Below are 14719 nucleotides of genomic sequence, written 5' to 3'. Positions count from 1 at the left end.
TAAAAAAAGGATGATTGTTCTATAAAAATAAAAATCTGCATACATTCACATCAATCCATCCCGTATATACCTTTCGGACACATTCTCTACTGTACAAGTAAATTTGGCCAGCCTTCCACCCGACACGCCAACAAACTCTGATTCAACGATTCTGACATCACGTTGTTGGTATTCGACAGTATCGTCTACATCCATGGGAGCAACACCTTCACTATTACTAGTACTAGCCTCTAATAACGGTATCAGACCATCTTTGAGCTTGAATTGTTTGGCGAAAGACGGCGGGGGAGTGTATTTCGAATAGGATGAGCTTAGAAACTGAGAGTAAGCTAGTGATGACTGTATAGCTCTTTGCTTGTATGTTATCTAACATGAGAATACAATATGTTAGCTTGGATCAAAAGCAAGAAAAACTCCAATAAGTAGGTTCACCAGAAACTGCGATTCGGTAGCAGTAGCCAACAGCTGTTGATTCTTGACACTCAATAGCTGCGATACCGACTGCAGAGCACTCGTTCCAGCGTCTCGTGCGACACCCTGTACAGGAAACAACGTAGAAATGTCCTGAGCTTGAGCAACAAAGTCATACAACTGACATTTCTTCTTGATTACACCATTACGTGGCTGTTGACTTCTCGACATTAACACAACCTGATTATACCCCAGATTCCTAAAATCGCCAACGCACACATCATAAGAATCATCGAAATCATCCCAGATGTTTTTGATTTCACCAGTTTGAATCAAGCACCAGACGAACCGTCCATCACGTTCTACTTGTACCAGTAACGAATCACTACGTCCGTAATCTAGTCGTGCTGGTATGATGGCATGTATATCTCCTTCCATATTTATATTGAATTGGGTTGTGTTTGACGGTACGGATCGTTCAATAAGCACTCCTGTATCTAGAGCAATCCATATCGTATGTCGTGATGATTGTATCCCGACACAACTATCTGAATACATGTTTGGTATCAAAACACCATCTTGATGTGTTGGAGTCCATGTTGGTGCAGCGAGAGTGGTGGCGGTGACTACGTTTTCTGTCTGTCGACCTCCCAACAGTCTCTTGGTGTCGTTTGTTCGTGCATGTATGTGCGTTAGTGAAGACGGTAGATCATTTTTAATACCGAAATGGCGAAATGACGTCGAGTATGGTGCTATTATTTGAGGCTGAATTATACTACTTGTAGTAGTTGCTGCTGTGCGTTCTGACAAGGTATAGATGATTAAAGTTGATGTGGTTGTTAATAGAGCTATCGTAGGGCCAGGAGCGATGCAAGTAGCTAGATTACGGAAATTCGATCAGTACAATGAAATACAGAAAAAGTGAGCTTGGCTTTGAGTGCATACCGGCAATGTCAGCAACGAGGTGTTCATCCTGTAATGACGCTAGTTCCCAAAACCACAAGGGTCCGAGTGCACTCGCCATGAGCTGCACAAGTCGTAGTGGTCGACGCCGTGACATTGAAGGATCTCCAATCAGAGCGTGAGGCAGCATCCTTTGAAAAGAAGGCGTTTCAGTCACTCGTGCTCGGTGAGTAAGGAACTTGCAACCACCCAACCATACAGTCCAGATTCATCTCCACTAACAGTTTTAAGATTCAAAATGACTTCAGTGCCATCTGAAACAGACGACAAACGGAGTCAGATCAAAAGCTTCAAATGTCTCAACAAATGTATTGGAAAGCTCCATGGATGCATAGAAAACATACCACATGCTTCATCACCAATAGTCTCCCAAATCGGCTTGAATGAATAGCATCCCATTTGCAGCATACATAATTCACCAAGCGTAGCAGCTCGAATCGAAATGGACGATTCGCTCTTCACACATTGCACGATATAGTGTCGCCAGGCAATGTGTAGAGTAAGAGGAACAGAACTGACGGGAATAAAGGCATCGATGATGGGCATGCTCACGACATCCTTGGTGAATTGGCCTGACCTAAGTGGTTCCCTTCGTTCAGTGAGCTTGGAGACTTAGAGCCTATCGTAGCTTTTAGGGCTAGGGAGAGCGTCGTTGGACGCGTCATTTATCATGAGAAAATGGATGCGAATTGGACTTTACTGTATCTCTCCTGTATTGGTGATTCACCTGAAGCTGTATTCGATAGCTAGAGTATCTGGGAATAGTATGAGTCCCGCACTAAAGTAAGCTGGATCTATTCTTCTAATCTAGTAAACTCACACTTGGCTTTTCTAGTCCAGATTACTCGGCCCCAACACGAGATATCGTCTTCATCAACAAGATTGCTCCAACACGACAAGACGGTATTCAATTAGGCGATGTGGTATTCGTAACTTCACCAATGCATCCCGATCTCGTATTATGCAAAAGGGTTATGGCATTGGAAGATGACCTAGTATGCCCCAAAGTGAAGAACATACCTGACACAACTACTTGGATCAAAGTTCCCAAGGGAAATTGCTGGGTCGAATCTGATGTGGCCGACAATAAGGATAAATGGGACTCAAACAAGGTATCTGCTCGTTAGCTGCTCGTTGTTTCAGTGGTTGGATGTGCTTTTCACGTCTGTGCTAATTTCATCATCAAGTTTGGGCCTATACCGTTAGGACTTGTTACTGCTCGTGTAGACTGGATCATATATCCATTTAGTAGGTGGGGCAGAGTGGAATCTAAGCTTCTACCAGCGTCACGGATCGTGAAGGCAGAAGACGTGTATCACTCTGATCTCGCACTTGCTTGAAAGGCCGTATATAGAACCAGTGGAAGGAACCCCTTTCATGTATTATTTATACTTTTGCATCGATTGCATTATATACAGAAGGACGTGATCAAGGAATTGCCCAATGTGATGAGCTGGCACTTGCTTGGTCAAATATTTTCGTCAGCGAGCAGCTGGCGCATTGATTAATAGGGTTCTAGCTGTCTAGAACTGCGAGAATCATAGCTAGAATGCACTCTGCATGCGCGATGGCTTGCTGATCTTCCACATCTTTTGGTCGATTGACCCCGAAGCTGGCGATGGACCGGTTCTTCAAGTTTCCTTACATAGTGATACCGACCGTTGGAGCAATGGTAACAGCTTACGCTGTCTACTCTGCCGGCCGCCGATACATATCTGAGAGTAATAGTCGAGACAGTAACAACCAAATCGCTCCTGGCGCAAAGCACCCAGATACTGTTAAAACCGAACCGTTATGGCCTACACCTGACGCCTGGATACTTCCTGAACCGTGGAGCGGCGATCTTGCGCCAGAAGTGAGTCAAAGCAAACCTCACAATAATCCAACATTTCGTGGTGCAAGTTTCATGATAACAGATTTTTAACACACAACGATAGGAGTCTGTATACAAACTAGTACAAGCCTTTCGGGAAGGCCCATTCAAACCTCAAACGGGCCTCAAGAACTTGAAACCACGAGATTGGATTGATATTGACTCACACTACGCTTACGAGATTGGACATAGAAAGGAACTTATTGCTACGAAACGAGATCTTGTTACGAAATACATTGATGGATCTATGCCTGCGTCTATCGAAGTCATGGAAGGTGTCATCGAACACATACTAGCTCGATACCCAACAATCTTTACCAGGACTGCTAAAGGTATCAAGAACCGTGTCACGGGTGACGACTGGGATATAGAAGAGGAGTTCAAGAAGGGTACGCATCCGCTCGAGATATGTGGCATGCTCTGTCAAGAGGACTTTTGTATTATGGAGCGCAAACAGGGTGAAGATGTGTATAGGTTAACTGCTGCGAACCTCGTGTTTCCTGGACGATGGAGCCTAACGAAGAAACTGGGGATGGAGATGAAGGATATACATGCACCCGTCGATTTCTATGGCGTCATCCAAAGGACGATGGATAGTATCTTTCTTAAATTAAAGTCCCCCTTGTACCGACTGAATTGGGTGCGTAAACGTAAAGAACCACGCAGAGCTCATACGCTAACCGCCGTCACCTTAATAGGCTCTTGTAGATTCTCCCGAACTGTATCAACCCGGAGGACATCATCGGAGCGAACAGCGAGGAGATATCACAAATTACAACGTGCACCAGATGGTGTTTCTACGAGCCGAATACCAAACTGTTCGACGGTTTCCAAAGACCGGATGTATATTGTTTACTATCAAGACCTACATGTATTCGCTTCAGGATCTCGTTGAACGGGATCCATCTGCTGCTGCCCGGTTAGCGAGTGCTGTCAGAGCACTTCCTGTAAGTGTGGCTGGTCCTGGTGTATGATTACGTAACAGGATCCTGACCTTCTGCTGAATAGGAATCCACTGCTATATATAAGAGCGTGCCGGTGTTTGGAGCTCAATGTCTGCACTATTTGGATTCTGCAGCTGGAGAACAACCGGCAAACTGACGGTAGCTTGGTGAATCGGCCCCCCTTTGTAGAACATTTTATATCCTCAAAAATTGTAATCGCCACGTAACGCCTCTAATTTTTTCAAACACGCATTATCCCATCGAACGTATCTCAATACAAAATAGATCTTCATTGGACGCGAAGTGTATCATATTAGTAACCTTTTGATAATTTTACGTTTGATACTCATGTCACAAGCTACATCCCTTCCAAAACTTTCAAAAATCAAAACACACATTTCACCAAACTTGCAAGAATGCTAGCCGAAATAGACGATGACGATACAGATATAGATCCCGCCACATATGCAAACGACGACGTCAAGAGCCTGACTCAGGCATGGGTGAATGAGCGCTGTGCACCAGAAGTGCTTCCATATGAAGATGGACTCATGACGAATCTGATGGAGATGCTTGAAGTTCAGGTAGAGCGAATATTACATGTGCAAGTTCTGGATTTATTTGATATGTTCTGACGCCTGGATCTAACTGTCTTTGCATCAAAAGTCTGCAAATGTGGATACATTGCGAGATGGACGAGCCGATGCTGCCTTCTTACAAGTGCTGTATCAGCAAGAGATGGAACGGATTAAATTCGTAATGAGGAGTTATTTGAGAGCTAGATTGGCCAAGGTGAGGGAACATTGTGTCTGAATCAAGCATGCAAACGCTGATCAGGAATGTAAATGTTGAATTATAGATTGAAGAGCACGTAATGCACTATTTACAAGAAGCCGAACATCGGAGGAAACTATCACCGAAAGAACTTGTATTCGCTGAACGGTATGCTTCAACATTGACTCGCTGCAAAATCACCGAACTTTACTCACAACTTGAACTATCAACTACTAGCTACGACGAACTCATACGAAAACACCATCTAAAATCATCCCTCGAGAGTCTCCCGCCAGCTCTGCAAAGGTTAGACGAAGGTGGCGACATCAGTATGATCACCACACCCGATTTAGACGATGCCGTGTTTTGTCGCGTCATTCAAGATGTGGGTGACTTCCAAATAGATGATCGAGGCAACTCGGTATCTATGGAGAGGGATAATGTGTATATTCTGAGGTATCGGGCTATAAGGACACTTTTGGCTCAGAGTAGAGTGCAACTCTTGTAAGGAATGTAGCTATATGCAGAAACAACACTTTTTTTTAATTTACAGAATCGGATCATTGCAAAAGGGATTGGTGTTCTTGTTTTTGGTTGGTTTCATGCTTTTGAGTGATAGCTCATTTTAAGGCTACTTCAATTGAGGGGTTCATGGCTGGTGTTGTATGTAGCAAGTGATAACATGTATTATGTTAATTTCAAAAGCCAGTGGCTGAAGTTGTTGCTTCTTTGCTGTTGAGATGTAAGAGGGGCCCGTTTCTGTAACAGAACGTTGGTGAGTCCTTGTTGTGGTCTTGTCTGACTACTAGTGGCTTCATACACTACACATACCTGTCAACTCTGAATCAAATCTTGCTCATACCTTAGCCATTTCGTCGGTCTCAATTGTGTTTGTACGTGTCACAAGTTCATGCTCCAAGTGTGCAATGGAGTAAAACGACATGCAAGCCAAGGCCAGTGTTTCTCCTTCAGTTTCCCTTGGGAAGCGTAAACCACACGCGCTTTGGATGTCGTTTGAAAGTTGATACCTGCACCCTTATGCACGTCAAATCTCGTACAACACGTCAAACAACACGGCAAACCCAAGTATATCAAAAGACATATACCCTGCTGCAATGAAGACTTGGCAGTGACTCCTTACACTTGTAATTACCTCCTGTTCACTGTGCCATTCCAAAGATATCCTATCATGCACTTGAAATCGCTGGATGCATCACAAGACAATTTGGATCCTCTCAATCCCGATTACATCCAATTTCACTTCGCAATTACTGACCATCATGCTAATACAATGTATCTGTCTGAAAAGTAAGCCATTGGTACCTGTTCTTTTGTAATGATCGCTTCAATGAAGACCACTGTAGCACTTCTCACACCTGTAATCACCTTGAGCTCACTGTGCCATGCCAAAGATATGCATCCCACGCACTTGGAATCGTTGGATGCGTCACAAAGCAGTTTGGCACCTGTCAAACCCGATTCAATGCGATATGAGTTAGCAGATACTGACCGTAATGCTATTATGAAACTGATGATCCACCACGACGTCATTGGAAGCATGATGATCCACCACGACGTCATCAGTATCGCTTTCAAGTATTATCAATACTGAAAAAGGTCGCGGATGGTGCCGGCATTTCGACCTATGCACCCACTATTTTCGTGCTTGCTGCAAGTATTGGGATCATTTCTATCGTTGCTGGAGTCACTATGCCCGTATCAAAGATACTGGATGCTGTTCAGGCGTCTATCATTGTGGCATTCAGTTGGGATGTGAATGGGGCCACTGAAGCAGATGAAAGAAATAGAAGCCGATGCCTTGGAACACCATGAATCTTTTCTTGCTACTACGTACTCACTGGCAAGAGATGACGTCTTTAGGGATATGGGCAGTAAGATGAGTGCTACACATGGATCTTTGGTGAGTTATCAATGTTTCTTGATACTCGTGTGGAATGGTAAAACATAGAACTGAAGCTATACCGTTATTGTACTAGGATACTCAGACTGGGAGACGTATTACCAACGATTGATTGTATCGTGTTTATGGGACGTCGTGAAGATTTGCTTGTGATTTTCTTTCTCAAATAGAAGTTGTTTATCTTTAGACGGTAGATGATAGTGGTTTTCTTTCAGATTCAGTCAACAAGCGCGTAAATTACACGTGATCTCATAAAATTCCTCTATTTGTGCACAGACAAATTCATGGAAACCTGTCAACTTTGAACTTTCTTCAAACCTCTATGCCGGTTGCTACAATGAAGACATTTCTATCTCTTCTCGCAGCTGTGATTACACTCAGCTCTTCCTATCATGCTAAAGTGATTCCCATGCAGTTGAGATCGTTGGAAACATCATCAAACCATTTGGACGCTGTCAATTCAAACTCCTTGCAATCTGCACTATTTGATGATGGACATCATGCTTTGATGAAGCGAGGTGATTCACCACAAAGCCGGTGGTATCGCTTTCGAGTATCGGAAAAACTCAAAAAGGTCTCGGATGCGTTGAGCATCATTGCCGTCGCTCCTGCTTATGTGGTACTTGCTGCAACCATTGGGTTGTTATCGGTGGCAGCCTCAATCACAAGGCCTGTGTCCCGACTCTTGGATGCGTCACAAGCTTCTTTGGAAATGACAACGTTTGGGGCGATGACTGAGTCGATGGTAGGAACAACTTTGACAGGTCGTTCAGGTTGATAAAAGGTCTATTCAACTCACAATTGTGTCCTTTCAACCATGGTTATAGGCTTCTATACAAGCTGATTTGGGCCGCGTAGTACATGATGCTTTCCCGTCTGTACCTCAAGGTCTCGATTTGCGAGACATCGTGTTTGCAAGGATACTGACCGCCACTCTCCTGTATTTGTTGCAATAGTTTGAGCCGAACGTTCGTGAAGGAATGAACAGAGGATATCTTGGTGATGGTGGAGAGCTTTGAAGTGCTCTGCCAGTGATGCAAATGGTTGTTTACAACTGGCTCCCAGATCTTGGAATACTTGGGCTGACACCTCCTATATGGGCAATGCATCATGCTGATAAATTGGTTACTTGCAGCCTCAAAACCCTATGTAAATCATTGGGTGCTGTCGGTGTTGTCATTGGTGAACGATATTCTAGTCTTCGAGGTCCAGTAGAACCTGCATTGTATCAATATGTTGGCAGCAGCTTTTCTGATACAGATGTGCGTGACGATTGTCAATTAGGTCTATGTTTTTGTAATTGTATCGTAATGAGCAACTGTACTCACAACATGTGTGTTTCGATAGACTGGTGATGATGACGACGACAATGATGATGTCATTGCATACCCTGTACCGGTTGGACACGGAGTGGATTCTGAGGGCCGTCCGGTGCTTGCTCTCGTGGATATGATAGGTGGAGCTACACAGGACCTTGATGGCAGCGCTTCGGTGGCTGCTGATATGGGCTTACTTGAGCACCACTCCACTGGTTTGAGTATCTCACGATATGAAGCTCGAGGACGTTCTCATTTCCAATCGTTGGACGTTGGCCGTGACGAGATAACATCTCGCGGTTTGATGAATGTGGCAGGAGATGCCGCCTTGGACGATTTTCGTTCTGGGATGAGCAGTGGTCGTACATCATCTGTGAGTGCTTGCTGATGGACTCTTTGAAATTCTGTTTATGTTGTTAAGTGAAAGTTTCTCTTAGGCGGAACGTTTTGATGGTCCATCCGTCGGTCTTATCAAAGACAAAAACAAGTGAAGGTAGCAATGAAAGGCAGAACAACGCAGAGATAGAAAACTTTTCTCAATTCACCAATATTGTACTTACCTTAGAATTCTCTGATGGATTGCCAACAACAATTGATAGAATCAGATGAAATGTATGAGTATTTTTATTCCTTGAATAGAAGTTAGTTGGCAATGCAGGATCCCAAAGCATTCAATATACCACATTCAGCTACTTGTTTTATTACAAGTTGAACTTTTATATCCAACTTCTTTGAACTCATATCAGAAATGTCACGTATAGCCGTAACACTATACGAAGGGTTTGTAGGCAAAGAATATAAAAGTATGTTAGAACTCGGATGTCGATCCCAAGACCTTTAGCTGGCAGCGAATGTGCTTAAAACTATTCCAACTTTCTTACAGATCAACCAATACAGTTACGTATTAGGCTCCCTACCACATGTAGGTCACCTCTATGCTCGATGTCGGCAGTGACGCTCAACAAGAACCCAGAAGACCCGAGAAAGGAAGTAGCCCGAAGGCGTCAACCACAGGATTCAGCCCAAGGACTTCAGCCAGCTTTGTCGTCCGCCCACCACGCCAACCAAGGACAAATCACCCTTTCAAGCCAATATGTGTGTAACTGCGACCCTATCCACCTCTTCATCTTCGGGAAGCGTTCACATATTGACTTGGCACCCAAACCAAACTCACTCCACAACCAACTCAACAAGCGAGAAAACAGAACTTATTTTATACCTTGAGGGTTTTGCCATCCATCGTTTGGGCCGTGAGAGAGGGAGCGAGAGAGAGGCTAGCTAGGAAATGTGTGTAGCTCGCTCACTTGGGATGGTCGAAACCATCTAGCCCACAGCGAGGAGAGCCACAGAGAGAGAGAGTAAGCCTATTCGATGGATGCGCTGTTTGTCTAATAGAATCCACACAATTGCGATGCCATACAAGGCAAAAGTGGTTTGATCCCAACCAAGGCGAAAACACAAAACATCAAAAACTCAACCATTGCAGGTATGGACCAACGGCGGTGTTTTCGTCTTGGATGGTGATGACATCTCAGCTTTCTACACATGAAGATTCAATGTCAGCTCCAATTAAAATAAGACCATATGAAGATCTGCGGAAAGAGGCATCATTGACTTACGATAATTATATAAATTAGAACTGTCTACCCTATGAGGCTTTCCTTCTTCATTTGCGGAGATGGCATCCCCCTCTGCACAAGCTCGCCAAATGCAAGAAATCAAGAAAGTCGAGTCTTTCACGAGAGCTGCATTCTTCTATGAGATCTACTGAATCTATTCCTTGATCTACATGATTTAACGCGTAGAAACACGTTATCATTCCAAGAAAACTTGCTCGCTGACCAATTTCTTGCCATCGCATGGGAATTGGAAATGAAGCTTCGGGCTTCCTTGTTATATCAAGTGACGAGGGATTTTCGCATTTCAAATTCAAGAATGACCACAATACGTTCATCGAAATCTTCTACAACTTCTTGTCAGGCCAGTCTTCAGCTCTTTCTAACTCCAACACACTGCCACCTCCCATTCACGTGAAAAAACGTTACATTTACCAACAAGAAGTATGACGGAAAAGCGAAATCTGAGCTGGGTACCTGTTGCTTTTGGCGCTGCTGCAGTTGCTTCTCTCGGTGGCATTTTGTAAGTTACGTATTAAGTGGTGAAGTTTCCATGTGTTTATTAACGCAACAGTGTTTGTATTTGAAGACGCAATAACCTCGTCACCGAATTGCTAAATGTCCTTTCTCTCTATGAATTCTAAGAAATGTCTACCGTGACCGTGCCTTGGGTTCGACACCATACAAGAAGAACGTGCCAATTCTAGAAGGTAAATTGAGACTTTTTCCACCACTAATTCTCTACTCTGTCTGCTATTTCAGACATGATACATACCAGGATGTGGTTGTATGGGTGATTACAGATGTGTTTTGGTGATTTTTGGGATTTTTTTGAATGTACCATTTGATAAGGCCTTCCTTCGAAGTGTGTGGCTGTGACACAGGCGCAAGCAATCAACTTCAAGAGCAACACGTGATTAGCAGCTATATGACGAGTTTGAAGGGTGATCAAGAACATAATATAAAAGGTGATATTTTCACTATCTCTCTCCCCTTCTATTCTCAGCAAATGTAGAATAAAGTTGGAAGGCGACAAATAAAGTGAAACATGTGCGCATGAATTGATCGAAAGTAGTCAAATGAGCTTGAAAAACTTTCTTTGCACTACTTACTATAGCATTTCATTAAGACTGTACCCTCGGAACAAGTTTACTCGTCTTGAAATCGTTCGTTTTTGGGGTTGGAGGAGATTCCATGTTTTACGCCGCTCTTACAAACCGTAATACAAACCGTATATGAACAGAAAGCTCAATATCTATATCATGACTTTCTGATACTGTGGCTAGTAGTGTCTCTGGTTTCCTCAAGTGCTTTGTATGGAGCTAAAATCAATCACCCAAAATTGATTGTAAACGACAGGTGATGAAATGGAGCTATGATGCTTTCCCAATAGAAGATTTTCATGTCTATAGTTGACTTTACGCTAATGAAGAACACTATTTGAGCTGCATGAGGAGTCCAGCTAAGAGATTTCTATTATCTTTTCGTGATACCATATACCTTGTCGAGAACAAGAAGAGCGGTGCTGGGCTATCTTCTTCAATCCAGGAATACAACCAAACTCCAATCTATCTTGGCTGCTAAACTTCAGCCTCTGCTCCTGTCAAAAGATCACTTTCTAACGAATGATGGCACGTAAATTCGACCAGAGAGAGCCACATCCAGCTCTTGCTGTCATTTCGAGCTGAAACCCCTCATTTTAAGCTGAAAACACGAACATGCACTGGGGTTTGCCCGTTCTGACATTCCTTATCTCTACACGTCAAAGTTATCGCAATGCGTCAAACCTCAAGTTTTTGCACATTTCATATACTTATCGCTGCTATGAAGTCCATTGTCGTATTTCTCGCACTGGCAATCATCTTCAACTCTTTATGTCATGCCAAGAATATCCCTCGTAGATCTCCGAGATCGTTGGATGTATCGACCAATGTCGATGCTGTCAGTCCAAATTCAGGCCAATCTAAACTGATTGACATCAGTCATCACACCCTTATCAGACGAGCTGATCCACCACGACGTCGTTGGTATCGCTTTCAAGAATCTGAAGCCTTGAAAAAAGTATCGGATGTATTGGGCATCATTGTCATGGCTCCAGTTTATGTGATCCTTATTGCTAGCATTGGTATACTATGGTCTGAAGCTGCAATAGCAAGACCTGTATCAAAGATATTGGGGAACTTGCGATTTTCATTGGTACTGGCTGCTAGTATTGGAATTCTTGAGTCTTACCGCTTGATGGTAACTTTTTTGACAGGTCGCTCAAGTTTGATTAAGTCAAACAACTGATTGTTTGGTTGTTATTTAGTTTACTTCTGATGGGGCAGCCCGTGTATTGAGGACTCTGCCGCCATATGTATGTTGGATGGCATTTGAAGTGTCGCTTGCTATATTTAAGATACTCCTGAGCGACTCAACACTTTCCAGAATAGCTACAACAACTACTACGGGATGGAATGGACACTCAATATGTTGCTGAGGTCGAAGAGCTTAACAAGATGCTGCCTTCTATGCAACTGATTGTGTATGCAATCCTTGGACCCGCTGCAATGATTGCACTGACTCCTCCCGTATGGGTTATGCACTACGCTGACAGTCTCGCTACTCGTGGAGTTCGAGGTGGATTTACTTTATTGAGTGATGTCGGTGAAGCCATTCGTAAACGATATTCGAGTCTTCGAGGTCAACGAGCTGGTCCAACAAATACAGAACCAGTATGGCGTCAATATGCTCGCAGTACTTTGGATGCTGTCGATGTAAGTGAATCGTCTCAAAACAGTCTACGATTTATGTCCTTTGCCTTCACTAATACTCTGTACTGAAATTCTCTAACTCAGGCTGATTCTGGCGAAGATTTTCTTATGGCTGCATATCGTGAACTCGCTGAACTCAGACAACATCTTAATCGCCTGGAGTTGCTTGCTGAATCAGGTCAGCGAGTTGGAACTGCACGGAACCCATCCACGGAAGGCTTGTCTGATACAGATATACGTAGCTCAACAGTTCGAGTCAAACTACTATTACTTGTCATTTCAATCTGCACTGTTCACTGGAACTGAAAATGCCTCGGTTTGCGTTAGACCGACGGTTCTGATGACGATGACCTTGAAGTGGCCTTTATTGCATATGCAGAAGCCTTTCAAATTCATAATGCAGCACAGTCTCTTACTCAGTCAGATATAATGAGTGGTCCTACAGAAGTAGATGATATAGCTTCGTCACCTATTGATTCTGTCGTACGTGAGCTAGACTCGCACTGAAAATGCTGGTGGTCGTATCAAAGGTGAATGAATTATCAATGAAAGGTAGAAGACATTAACTCTTTGTATTTTGAAAGAGTTTAAATAAACAACTTTTATCAAGAAATTCCAAAGAATTGGAGGGCGATGATGCGCAACTTCAATCACAAATCTTTCAAAAAAGGACGCGAACGACAACCAAACTTGTTGAAAGCACCCAAACCAGGTCGGCACACTACTACCGCCACAAGTGGAATTATTACAACCATTATAGCACTCCATTCTAGGCATGGTCTCCTGCAACAAGTGCAAAAATACTGCAACAGAATCCCTTTTCGCTTTTACGATGCTCACGTGCAAAAGTGCCTACTATTGTAATCAAGAATGTCAAAAAAGACTGGAATACTCATAAAATAGCGTGCCAAGGTACCGTAATAAGCAGTACTAGTGTTTCTGCCAACATCAATGCCTGGATTTCAGCGGAGGCAATGGTGGTAAAGGGAATAGCCAAATTCCAACGAGTGTAGCGAAGGATAGAAATTCAGCAGATAAAGAGGAAGTGCGCGAAATCATTGCTACCAAGGTTAGTGTGCTTCAGGTGTCTCACATAGTGACAATTTTGTTTTCTTTTTATTGGGTGGCGTCTTGTTGCAGGAACGAACGTCTTGAACTGCTTTTCTCATTATTATTTGATTTAAAATCAATCATTTATTCTTAGGTTCACTGTACCGGCGAAGGGGGACGCTGGGAAACAAATCAAATCACCCCATGTTTCGTCAATAAGAAACATACACTAGTGCGGTATCACGCCGAATTGGCTTTCCTGTAAGTGTATAGAGAGAGAATCCTGCAAACAGTGAGGCAGATCCCATTCCATGCTACGCATGGCCTCACCGTGTAAAGTGGGATGATTAACCTATCACGTACCTTGTGGTGGAACCGTAAAGAAAGTGTTTACGCCACTTTTGGAACTAGATTTGGATACTAAAACCACGTTTCCAATTTTTGGAAAGATGGGTTAGCCACCCCACTATGGCAATGGGGAATTGGGACCGTTAATATCACTAGAAAGGACCAAAAGCCATTCCCATCATATCACTTCGAGTCGTTCTACTTTTTTTGCGATGAGCTGCTTGATATGTACCTAGAAGGTCATGCAGATGTAAGGCCGAGAATGAATGAGGTGTCGTTGAAACGGTTTTATAAGAGTTGTTCAGAGGAACGGAAGTTTCAGGCACAACCGACGCCTTATATGGTAGTTTAGAATTGTAAAATTGTTGCGTAAAAAAGCACTTGGAATAGAATCAATGAACAGATTTGATCATGTTTGATCGCGACAACATTCGCACACTTGACGCAATCAGCGAAAGCTGCTAAAGAGAGCTCCAACTCAATTGCCCAAGAAAAGAAGCTGAAAATGGTCAATGAATATCCTCGTGTCATCCTCGGGTAAGTCCTGGAACTCTTCTGTCGTCGCTTCGAAAGCTCCAAGCTCTTTTCGTGGATGCACTTTCTTTCAGCGATTACAGCCAATTCAATAGATGCAACAGCTAAACCAACATCTTCACATATGCAGAACCAACATGGTATCGGCCCTCGATCTCCTTTTTTCAATCTCCTTCAAATGTCACAAACATTAAAACATTTGGGACAACCATCTGT

The 14719-nt window shown here is 43.3% G+C and overlaps 2 protein-coding genes across 2 annotated transcripts; both read left to right on the top strand.

Annotated features, from left to right (window-relative positions):
• Nucleotides 1-2044: 2044 nt before the first annotated feature.
• Nucleotides 2045-2714, top strand: SmJEL517_g05306 (uncharacterized protein; the record flags this gene model as incomplete). Its single annotated transcript, XM_031171232.1, has 3 exons — nucleotides 2045-2157; nucleotides 2210-2486; nucleotides 2562-2714. 3 exons carry the CDS (start codon nucleotides 2045-2047, stop codon nucleotides 2712-2714), a joined length of 543 nt encoding a protein of 180 aa, XP_031022790.1.
• A 1893-nt stretch (nucleotides 2715-4607) lies between these two features.
• On the top strand, nucleotides 4608-5473 carry SmJEL517_g05305 (uncharacterized protein; the record flags this gene model as incomplete). Its single annotated transcript, XM_031171231.1, has 4 exons — nucleotides 4608-4775; nucleotides 4858-4983; nucleotides 5051-5133; nucleotides 5203-5473. 4 exons carry the CDS (start codon nucleotides 4608-4610, stop codon nucleotides 5471-5473), a joined length of 648 nt encoding a protein of 215 aa, XP_031022791.1.
• Between the last annotated feature and the right edge of the window lie 9246 nt (nucleotides 5474-14719).

Source organism: Synchytrium microbalum (assembly GCF_006535985.1).
Source record: "Synchytrium microbalum strain JEL517 chromosome Unknown SmJEL517_scf0046, whole genome shotgun sequence".
Lineage (NCBI taxonomy): Eukaryota > Fungi > Chytridiomycota > Chytridiomycetes > Synchytriales > Synchytriaceae > Synchytrium > Synchytrium microbalum.
The sequence above is the reverse complement of the archived record's forward strand: the minus strand, read 5'-3'. Positions and strand labels throughout refer to the sequence as shown.